This window comes from Falco biarmicus, chromosome 11 (genome assembly GCF_023638135.1).
Source record: "Falco biarmicus isolate bFalBia1 chromosome 11, bFalBia1.pri, whole genome shotgun sequence".
In the NCBI taxonomy this organism is placed as follows: Eukaryota; Metazoa; Chordata; class Aves; order Falconiformes; family Falconidae; genus Falco; species Falco biarmicus.
Genome location: NC_079298.1, coordinates 19,106,545 through 19,117,961, shown reverse-complemented (window position 1 = coordinate 19,117,961; position 11,417 = coordinate 19,106,545). Strand labels below are relative to the sequence as shown.

At 52.9% G+C, this 11,417-nt stretch overlaps 1 protein-coding gene and 1 long non-coding RNA gene across 2 annotated transcripts; one reads left to right on the top strand and one right to left on the bottom strand.

Annotated features, from left to right (window-relative positions):
- Positions 1 to 546: 546 nt before the first annotated feature.
- Positions 547 to 3,130, bottom strand: CCN1 (cellular communication network factor 1). The gene is made up of 5 exons (XM_056356487.1): positions 2,981 to 3,130; positions 2,669 to 2,885; positions 1,962 to 2,309; positions 1,602 to 1,804; positions 547 to 1,482 (listed from the first exon to the last, which is right to left on the bottom strand). The coding sequence occupies exons 1-5, from the start codon at positions 3,038 to 3,040 to the stop codon at positions 1,183 to 1,185; spliced, it is 1,128 nt and encodes a 375-aa protein (XP_056212462.1). The 5' UTR covers positions 3,041 to 3,130; the 3' UTR covers positions 547 to 1,182.
- A 1,565-nt stretch (positions 3,131 to 4,695) lies between these two features.
- LOC130157185 (uncharacterized) lies at positions 4,696 to 11,093 on the top strand. Its single transcript, XR_008824720.1, has 2 exons — positions 4,696 to 8,293; positions 8,743 to 11,093. It is a non-coding gene; the product is annotated as an uncharacterized LOC130157185 (long non-coding RNA).
- The last annotated feature ends 324 nt before the right edge of the window (positions 11,094 to 11,417 follow it).

Genomic DNA, 11,417 nt, shown 5'->3' with positions numbered 1-11,417 from the left:
CTGGGTTATTAGGATTAGCAAAAGTCATTGCTTCAAGCTCATTTAATTTGAATTTAGTGAAAGCAAACTGCCTCCTGCAGACTGCAGGAAACATTCTTCTGCCACAGAAATGTATTAATTTGCAAAAAGCAGCCACCAAAAAACACGAGACCTGACGACCAATTCCACCCCACGTTCAACATCACTGGGCATGCATTGCATTCTAATGAAGTACCTTATGTTGCAAATTCCAGGACTGTTTGAATAATCTGACAGTCTAATTAACATTTCAGTCTCTCTATCAAACATTTGCTTTCAATGCCAAGAAGCTCTTTCTGTATATACTTTCTAGACTGCGGGGTTGCAGGCTGCATACACCACTTCAGAAACATCATTTACCCAAAGAATTAAGACTTTGCTTTTCTCTGGTTCGTTGCTGTGTCTGTAGTAGAGCTCATATTGATTTTCAGAGAATCCAAGCTTTTCCTATTTCAAAGTTTTCACAGAAAGCTCTTGCATTTGCTGTATTTAAGTCTGTTGCCTGTCAGAATGCTCTGCTAAGAGTAGTTAGGTAAATATTTCTTTATTAAATGATTAATTCCATAAATAAATTCTTTTAATTCATTGAATATAAAATTAAAATCATTTACAACTTATTCCAGTATTACAGGGGCTGGAAGGGGTTAAAAAAAAAAAAACACAAAGAAAAACAAAACAAAAACGCTAGTTTGATAAATAAAATACTCAGCTTTAAAACAACTGATTTCTGTTTGCCATTAAACTACAGTTGGTACATAATAGCTGCCACTGTGAACACCGCACAAGTGCCCACCTCAGGAAGGAATGTAACTTCCAACTTGGTTGGGAAAGGGTGGGAGAGAATGGAGGGAAGGGGAGAAGCATAGTGTTAAACTGGATAGAAAAGAAGTTTTCATAACCGGAACAAAACATTTATCTGATCACTTACAAACAGAAAACAGTATGTAATTAGATAAGGTGCTCCAAAAAGAAGCAGTAAAGTTGCTCCAGTACTATGAAGCTTTAAATATGCTTAAATCTCTGTTGCATTAGTGTCCAGTTGCACAGTGCACTCTTGTAACATAATGTTGCCCTCAAATGGGCAAGGCACCATCTCCATCAAAGGTCCTTTCTCCATGGCTGGTTACTTCAGAATTCTGTTTAGCATCCCACCCCCAACACAACTTAGTCTCTAAATTTGTGAATGTCATTGACTAGTCTGTAGTAGGGATAAGCTTCATTCGCATGCGGACAGTTGTAGCTGCATCGGCAGGACTGGATCATCATGACGCTCTTGGTGAAGGTTTCCCCATCATCACAGCGGAACCTGATCTTGACAGTCCTGGTCTGCTGGGGCGTACAGCACCTGCCATCCACGCAGGAGCCACAGTACTTGGGGCGGTACTTCTTCACGCTGGAACATCCGGCATAAGTAAACTTCACCGGGGATGGGGACTTCTTAGTCTTGGTGCATTTTTTCCCCTTCTGTAAAGGGGAGGCAACGATATCATTATTATTATTAGCAGGAGATTCTTGTCCAGCCTTTACCCTCTACCCAAAGCAGTTTGGAAAAAGAGAGGAGCACTGGAAGAGTCTGTGTTTACCTTTAGGGAGGCGTAGCTAGGCTGGCCACATGGCCTCACTTCACATATCCTGGTCTCTTTGATGAGCTTGCAGTCGGGATTGTCGTTGGTCACCCTTGTGGAGATGCCAGTTCCGCACGTCTTTGAGCACTGGGACCAGGAGGTTGTTTGCACAATGCACTTGGGATTCTCAAAAGCTCGGCCTTGCGGCTCAGATCCAAAAACTGGAAAAGAAAGGGACGTCTTAGCCTACATACACCCTCTCACTGGGTTTCTTTCTTTCTTTCTTTCCATCGGGGGTCTAAGGAGTCATACAGCCATCCTCCCCTGCCGCCTCCTCCCCCTGACTGTCACTACAGAGAGGAGCCCGCACGCACTCACCAGGTAGCATTTTCAGGCCTCCCTTCACAATGGCAATGAGCTCGTTGTTCCTGGTCAGTTCGCCTTCGGAATCATCTGGACTGAACTCTTTGCTGAAGAAGCCTTCCAGCTCATCCAGCGCATCCTTGCTCTCATCGCAGACCCACTCTTCACAGCACTGCCCGGGCACTTTGACCAGCCTGGGGCTGGGACAGCCCAGGTTGGGGAGCGACAGCTCCTGCGGGCAGAGCGGGATGCAGCCCACGGCTCCATCTATGCACGTACACTGGTGCTTGCAGTTGGGCTGGAAGCTTTCGCCGTTCTGGTAGATTTTGGAGTTGTACTCGCAGGGTCTGCCCTCGGACTGCGCTGCGGGGACCAACGGGGAGGGAGAGGCGGGAGTGAGCGGCGGGAGCGCCCGTCTCCGCACAGGTATTTCGCTGCCCGTTACATTCGGCGGGCGGCGGCGGCGCCCCCCCCTGCACACACACACACCCCCGGGGACGCGGGGCCAGAACAATAAGTCAGTCAGGAATCACTTTTCCTTATGTGCGTTTAGCGGAGCCCAGACATACTGAATCGCATTCCAGACTGCTGAAGTCATGTGCCTTTCTGCCAAGCTACCAACAACAAAGCATAACCATACATGGGCTCGAAGTTACTAAACTTTGGCGGCACAGGGGCCGCGGGTCCCCCCCGGGGGGCTGGGGGCGGGGGGCGCCGCTTACCTCTGCAGATGCCCTTCAGCGCGGCGGGGCTGGCGCCGAAGTTGCACTCCAGCCCCTTGGTGTGGTCGCAGGGCAGCGCCCGGCTGCAGTCCTCGTTCAGCTGCTTGGCGCAGACCTTGCAGCAGCCGCAGCCGTCCGGCACCAGCCCCACGCCCGGGGCGCACTGCGGCACGGCCGCCGGGCAGCGGCACACGGCGGGGCAGGGCGAGCCCAGAGCCTGCGGAGCGGAGCACAGCGGGGGCCGGTGAGCGGCCGGGAGCGGAGCGGGGCCGCCCCCCGCCGCCCCGCCGCGGGCAGAGCCGCGGCACTTACCAGGCGCGCCAGGCAGAGGAGAGCGGCCGCCAGGGCGCGGCGGGTGCCCGCGGAGCCCATGTCGAGCGCCGGCGCTGGGAGCGAGGGACGGCGGGGCGAGCGGAGCGGAGCGGGGCCGGCGCGGTCTGAGGCAGCGACGGGGGCGGCCGCCTTATATGGGGCGCGGGGCCGCCGCGTGCGCCGCGGCGCTGACGTCGCGCGTTCCGGGCCGCGGCCGCGTCCAGCGCTCGCGGCATCCCAGGAATGCGGCTGGCGCGCGGCGCGGCCGCCCCGCCCCGCCCCGTCTCCCGGCACCGCGGCCGCTGGCGGCGGCCCTGCCGCGGGGGGTCCCCCCCGCCCCCCGCTCCCCGCCGGGGCTGCCCCGCACGGCGCGGCGGCGGGGGTGGGCCAAAGGGGACGCTTCGGCGCGGGAGGGGCCGTCCCGCGCGGCGCGCCCCCGGGGCCGTCCCGCCCGCCGCACGGCGCACCGCGACACCGCGGCCCCGTTACCCGCACGGACGCCCCCACCACGAGCACGTTAACGCGAGGAGCCTGTCCTGGTGGGGGCTGCCGGGCCGTGCGCCCCCCGCCACCTGAACCGACGGCGGCAGGGCCGCGGGGCACCCCCGCGCGTGCGGGCGGCACCGGGGCTGTTCCCGTTAGTGCCGCTGCCCGAGGGGCAGGCGGAGCGTCCCGCGGCGCCGCGGAGCCCGGCAGCGGGGCCGTGCCCCCGGGCCCCCGCCAGGTGCCTGGCCCCGCAGCGGGGGGGGGGGGGCGGGATGGGACCCCCGGTCTCCTCCGCCCGCCCGTCACCGGCCCTGCCGGCCCCCGCTCCAGCGAATAGTGTTTCCCCGTCGAAGTTCAACGTTTGGGGCTGGGGGGGTGGGGGGGGGCGTTCAGGCTTCTGTTGTGGCGTCTTTGCTTTCCATGGCCGTAAGTATTTCCAGATGGGGATTTAGACACCAGACGTAACAATATTTCCATATTTGGTATAGCAGTAGCCTGCATTTTTCACATTTTTCTGCTCTGTTATCCAACCACAAAGCATTCTTGACAGCTTCAGATGTTGTTAAATATAGCCTTAACTTCTGTTCCCAGGGCAGGAAATTCTTTGGAATTCCTGTTTTTCACGCAATCTGTCTATCATGATTTAGGAGAATTGCGCTGGAGGAGCCAACTGGCGTTCAGCTGCAGTTTGCTCCTTGATTGAAAAAAGCCCAGCAGCGGAGGCTGCTACCCAGCGGCGTTACAATAAGTCCCCATTCCAAGGATTTTTCTTTGCAAATGAGATTATTGTTCCTAACACAAGTTTGGGGGTTTTGGGGGTTGGTGGTTTTTGGTTGGGTTTTTTTGGTGTTGTTGGTCGGGTTGGTTTTTTTTCGGTCGCCTCCGAGGCTGGAAGGATGGAGGAGCGGATTCAGAGGAGAGGCGGAACTCTGCAGAAACTCCTCCAAGGCCCACAAAAAGTCCGGGGGGAGGGGGCGAGGGAGCCGGTGCGGAGGGAGGGGATGCGAAGAGGAGGGGGATGCGGTTAACCTGGCTGCGGAGCGTTTCCATACGGTGAGCGTCTGCGTGCGCCGCTCCTAAAGGATGGGCAGCGCGGGAGGGGTGCGGCCGCGGCCCCGCCGCTCCCGGGAGCGCAGCCCCGACGTCTCGTCGCCTGCCCGGTGCCACCGCCGACGGGCTTACAGAAAGGACCGTTTCAGGGGGACGACGAGGCCCCGGTAAGTGCCGGTGCGGCGGCCGCTGGCAGGGCCCCCGCGTGTCCCGCTCCGCGCCGCGTGCCGACACCCGCCGGAGCGGCGCGGCAGCCGCGGGGACCGTGCGGGAGCCGCAGAGGAGCGGGTGTGTGGTCGCCCCGGGGGCGCTGCCCCGGCCGTGGCTGCAGCCGGAGTGCGGCGGGGGTCCTGCCCGTGGCCCCAGCCCAGCCGGGCGGCAGCAGCGGCGGCCCGGAGCCGGTGCCCACAGCCCGCCCGTGCCCGTGCCCGTGCCCGTGCCCGCCCCCGCGGAGACCGCCGCCCCGGCCCGCCGCGACGGGACGGGATGGGTCGGGCAGTGCCGTGACCCCCGGGACGGAGGCGGCGCAGGGCCGTGGCTGGCCCCGTCGGAGGAGCTGCGGAGCGCCGGCCCCGGCCGCTTCCTCCTCCGGGGCTGTGCCCGCGGCCGTGGCCGTGCCCGACGGCAGGGCCCGTGTCCCCGGCACCGCCACCCCACCCCTCGCGGCGGGCCCGGGCGGCTGGAGGGCTCCGGTGGGGGCGGGGGGGGGTCCCCGCGCTTTATTCTCTGGGTGTTCATCCTTTCAGGCAAGTACAAAGATCGCCGTTTACATTGCGGTGGGTTCGCGGTTCGGGGGAGGCGGAGGTGGCGCTGTGCAAGCTCGGGGCGCCCTTTGCCCAGGACTTGCTCTTCAGAGGGCGGTTTTCAGCCTCACCCGCATGCCTCACAGTTTGACCAGAAAGGACAACAGCCGAAAGGGAAATTCAGCCTTTGGTGACGTGCAGCTGTCTCCCAAGGCTGCCCGTGTGTACCGCGTAGTGCCATGGTGGATGGCGGGGTGGTGGGACATATTTCACGTGTCCGTGAAGCAGTGGACGGAGCCAACCGGCCAGCCTCAGCGGCTGCCCCCCAAACAGAATGAAATTTCTTTAATACGGAAAGGAATTTGTTCCGACCTGGCTGTGCCCCAGCTGGTGATGAGGAGCAGCAGGGCTCGGTTCTGCTTCCAGACTCGGAGCGAGCCGGTACACCAGGCTCCCCGCGGTGTTACAGGGCTATGCTTCTTGTCCTGTGGTACTTCAAGTTCAAAACTCTGAAGTGTTTTTTAAATGGAGAATCTGACTGGTCCTTTTTTCCCCAGGGTGGCCCTTTACACAGCAGCGTTGTGACCAGGAAGAACAAGCCTGCGGTTCAACACACCTTGATTAATGAAAATTTTCCAAACTTTTGGAAAAAGCAGAAGCAGCTAGCGCACTGGCACGTGGTTACATTGGCCAGTTTTGCTTTTCAGGGATTTATACAAACAGTTGTTTGTTTAATTACATCTAATTTAAGGACGCGCACCAAGCATTTTGCTTTGATCTGTGACTTTCACAACATTCAGCAAATGCCACAGGAAAAGTCAATGAATAGCACCTTTTCTCACTTGGTTTTGTGTCTTACCACACATTCACACAACTCTGATGGGAAACCATAACTGCACCTACATTTGCTCAAAAAAGCTCACTGCGAAAGCTTTAACAAACCTGTCCTGAATTTCAAGTAGTTGACAACACTTGAGATGGGTTGAGTTTCTCCGGAGTTCAGGTTAGACTGCAACCCCTTCATAGGCTTTCCCTGTCACAAACCATGACCCAGCGTTTACCTTCCAGGCTGTGCCTACGTGTCCTGGGCGTACGTCAGAGAGCAGGAAGAAGTTTGGAATATTTTCCTTTTTGAGATTTTGTTCAGTGTAACGTACTGTTCCAGACCTTTGTCGTCCTAAGTGAACTGGGAAATGCTCCCTTCTTCATGTCCTGAGGAATATTTCACTGGCTTCTCGCTTTTTTGTGCCATAGGCAATCACTGCTTGTCAGCTAAAGTCTGCTGGGAGCTTGGCTAATGCAAAGCAGGAATTTGAAACAGTTGGCTTACATAGCAGGTATTACAGATTTACTGAGTGTATCCTGTCGTTTTCACAGGGCTGTGTCTCTCCAGGGAAAGGACTTTCCAGAGAAACACATCAAGAAAAGATATAACTGGTTTATCTTCCCCTGGCCCAGTGTCAGTTTTTTGTGGCTGTGCGTGGGGACCCAGAGCAGCATGAAGCGCTGTGTATGACAGAGGCTCCTCTGGGTGCTGGTGCTCCCGTAGACAGTAAGTACCCAGCACCAAACCGGAGCACACCAGAGGTTTACAACCATGTGGATTCTGGAGGAAGATCTTACTAAATCCAATGTGCAGCCCTTTTTTGTATCATGTTCAATTCCCTCTTTCTCATTCTCTTTTTCCTCTGACCATCCTTCACCACACGTTTCTTCCATCTCTCCTCCTCTTCTCCTTTTCCATGTTCCAGTCTTTTTTCCCTGTGGCCTTCCCTCTTCTAGTGTGTCCTGGTTTTGTCTGGGATAGAGTTAATTTTCTTCCTAGTAGCTGGTATAGTGCTGTGTTTTGGATATAGGATGAGAATAACGTTGGTAGCACACCGATGTTTTAGCTGCTAAACAGTGCTGACACTAAGTCAAGGACTTTTCAGCTTCCCACCCCACCAGCAAGCAGGCTGGGGGCACAAGAAGCCAGGAGGAGATGCAGCCAGGACAGCTGCCCCAAACTGGCCACAGGGATATCCCATACCGTATGTCGTCATGCTCGGTATATAAACTGGGGGGAAAGCTGGCCGGGGGCTGCTGCTCGGGGACTGGCTGGGCATCGGTCAGCGGGTGGTGAGCAGCTGCACTGTGCATCACTTGTTTTATATATTCTAATTCTATTTGTTATTATTATTGTTGTTGTTATTATTATTTTCCTTTCCTTTGCTGTCCTATTAAACTCTCTTTATCTCAACCTATTAATTTTACTTTTTTGTTCCCAATTCTCTCCCCCATCCTGCTGGGTCGGGGGGAGGGAGCGAGCGGCTGTGTGGTGTTCAGCTGCCTGCCGGGTGAAACCGCGATGCAGTGTTTACCCACCTCGGGCTGGGCCTCTCCCGCAGCCCCTGCCAGGCTGCTGGCTCCTGCGGCACTAAATCAACCCTCCCCGAGTCAATGGCTCCTCTCAGTCACTCACAGGAGGTGCAAATCCAGTGGGGCAAATTAAGCATAGCAATGCACAGGCAGAGCAGCCGAGTAGCCAGAAGGCTTCAGCAGCTAAAATTCAAGTGGGTTCAGATGTGGTTTTTTTCTTGCTTTGATTTACTCGGACTTTATGCTGAATTCTTTGAGTATGGCATTTCCTATTTGTTTTCTTCCTCTTCCCTACTGCCCTACTTCAGCTATGCTTATGCCTGTCAGGTTTTGTATCATCTGTGCCTTGCCTGTGGTTTCTAATATTTAGGGGGGGTTGATTTGCAGTATTGGTGCTCTTTGCTTTGTAGGTGCGCTGCATTTTCCTCTGGCTGCTGTCAAGGTGTTGCAGAAGTTCCCATCATGTGAAAGTGGAAGGGGGACTTGTGAGCCTCCTAAGCCTGCAGGGAAACAGAGAAGGAAAATTGGATGTATCAGTCAGTTGTGCTTTTTGCTGCTTCAGCGTGTGAACTGCACCACGATAGAGATAAACCTTACGCAGATGGAAGGGACATAGCAGCATAACAGAGGCAAGAAGCATCCCTGCTGATGCTCAGCGTGCTCCCGTTGACCAGCAGTACGTACCCCAGGCTGGATGCAGAAATGCAAAGCAGTTACAGCCCACTCCTGCTTAGCTCCTTCTGCCCAGTCAGAGATTCAAAATACCTTTGTCACTGTCACTTAAGGATCTGTCATTAACTTTATTTTAGTACCAGCCATTACCATTTCCTCAGTGAGACAGGTGGATTAGTTAATATATATTCACCTACTGTCATGCACCTGTACTTCAACGCTAGGCTACATTCAGAAGATGCAACTGGCATCAAGCGTATCCCTATAGCTGAAGTTTGCAATGAAAATACTATTATGGGCTTTGGCTATCCATGCCACCAAAACAAAACCCACCAAAACAAAACCAGGTGGTCCTAGTCATATTTCTTAGTCATATGTATTGTTTTCATCCCATGCAGCAATGTAGTTTGCAAATAATAGCAACATAGCCTGAAATCTCTGTTTGTTTTCTAGAAGAAAATTTTCACAGCTGCGTCTCTTGAGTTTCATGAAGGAGGCTGAGGCATCAGGAACTTTCCCAGTGTCAGCTGAGATGAAGGTCCTGGATGGAGATCCCCACCCCAGAGAGTTAACCAAATGGCCTCAGCAGAAACTTCTTCACTTTAAACTTCGGTCCTCGGAGTGCAGGATTTCCCAGTGGAGCAATGCATGCAAACTGACATCTGTTAAGACAGAATGAGCAAGCTCAAAATAAAGTTGCTCATGGTTGCAAGGATTTAGTGGAGCTAGCTGAACCTGATTGCAGTCAATCAGGTTGTGTCTGAGAAATCCTTGATCAAAGCACACTTCCAGGCTGTGGTCCATAATGGTTGTCAGCTGTTGTCTGCCTCAGTTTGCAGCTTAACTGCACCTTGGAGACAAGTGCCTCCTGTTTTTGACGGTGTTGTGGGACCACGTGCTCCAGAATACACTCTTTTTGGTATGTTCAGGTTTGCTTATTTGTTTTCTTTTTCTACATTTGAAATGTATGGCAAGCTCTTCTTTCCCCAAAGGTGTTTTGTTTCGTTACAGTTAATAATTACAGCTACATTTCTTTGAGGTTAGTCTGTGTCAGAGCTAGGGGAGCCCTCTGCCGCCTTTCTGATGCTTTCCCTCCCTCCCTGCTGTTCTTGACTTGGTGGAACGGTTTCTTGTTGCTGATATGTGGACCTTCAAAGGGCTTGTCTAGCCTTTGATTTTTAAGAACACATTTTTGTAGCTGTTTTCCTGAAGAAAATGAGTATTGATTAGTATTTTTTTATCTTTGCATGCTAATAGGAGGGGAGGCCTGATCTGGCAGGATGCTGAACGTGCTGTGCCACACAGCGAATTCTGTCACTTACTGTGCTTTCCAGGCTAGCTGCTGGAAATGTCACAGGATTAATTTCAGAATCCCCTGAGGTGCCTGTTGGCTTTGTCTAGAATCATTACTCATTCTCTGCTACGTACACAAGCTTATTAAAACACGGTGAGACTTCGGCTGTGTTTGTTGCCTTACTGTTCATTTCCATTCTGTTCCATCTGGACTCTTACCCTTTGCCTACCAATACATTACGTGAGCACCTTGCAGTGGCAGCTAGTTGTGCTCCTCTGTTGTGCGTGCTTATTTTATGGCACACATGAGCTAACTGATGCCAGGAAGCCAGCCAAAACCTCCTCCAGGGCTACTCTGCTGCTAGAGATCAGTGACTTGCACCGCTTTCTGGCTTGTGCCCCTCGTGTCTAGCCTCTGATAGTGCAGTGAAAATAATCAATGGCAGACGAGTAAGTAGACACGATGTCATCCTTGCAGATAGGGAGGACTTGCAGGCAGCCAACAGATCGTCTATGTGCTTTAAGAATGTTTGTGGAGATGGAGTTATGATCCAAGAATGTGCAAATAGCTGCCCATCCCAGTGTTACGTGTCTGCGATTAGGGAGAAGTGCTAAACCATCTCTAGACTTGATTAGCATCCAAATTTGAAAGATGTGTCTTGCGCTGGAGCTGGTTGGGGTGATTTTTCCAGGGGAGTGAGGAGGAAACTATGTGAATGGAATCTCTTCCTCATCTTATCTCTGCTGGGGGGTAAAAAAAGAACTGGAGGGAGCCGGCTGGTGAGAGCTGGTGGGCTGCTCTGCAAAAGGGTCCTCGCGTGGGCTCTGTCCTGCAGCCGGGAGTGAGGGGCCTGGTGGCTTGTGCAGACCCACGGGGAGAAGGACATCTCTTGGAGTCAGCCAGGAAGCCTGTCTGTTGCCCACTGTTTTCCCAGGGACCAGTGTCCTCAGGAAGCAAATCGTTAGCAGGGGCTATCGGCAGACTACTTTGTTGTGGAGACTTTTTTATGATTGCATTAATGTCTCTTTTCATGTTGTTGTACAGGAATTATGACTCCTCGTGTCAGTGTGGAGATGAAAGCAGGAGCTCTTTTGCATGGAGCAAGCATTAAAAGCTAGCTCTTATGTTAATCATAAAAAGAAAATTAGTGCTGGCTATTTACTTTCAGAGAAGTTTGCTCTTGCATTGGTAATTCTTTTAACTCTTTGAACTCATCTGTATCCTCTTGTACACAGTCAGCTAGGTATTTGTCACTGTCCTCTCTGGCTGCCTGTCCTGGGGTCTGCTTCTGAAAGTCCCCATGAGCTCAGCTTTTAGACTTATGGGGGGTCAGAGCAGAAAAATGGGAGATAGGATGGGTCTTTCAGGTGGGCAGTGAGTGATAACACGACAATGTTTGTGATCGGTTGTGAGAGGAAAGCCTCTGGTTTCAAGAACTGGTCTTTTTCAGGATGTACCCATACGACATTTAGCAGTGCCATGTCAAAATAAAAATCATTGATTGAAAGTGTGACTGACTTGTGCTTCTAAAAACACTTCTAGATTATACACACTGAAAACAGTAAATATTTAATGTACAGGTTTACTTTTCCTGGTTTATAGAGAGCTCAGTGGGCCTGACAGAGCAGCTAGACAGATGTGTTTATAGCGAGCTCCCCGCGCGGGTACAATGCTGCAGTGTTTGGCCTGTGAGCACTGCAGGGGCATGCTTAAAAAAATAAGTGTTCCATTTACACTGGGGGAAAAAAAAAGTCCTGAGAATGTTTCTATTAATATTAGCTGGTGTAAAACCCCAAATTCTACATTTCAGGCCTTGCATTTTTCAAAAAGAGAG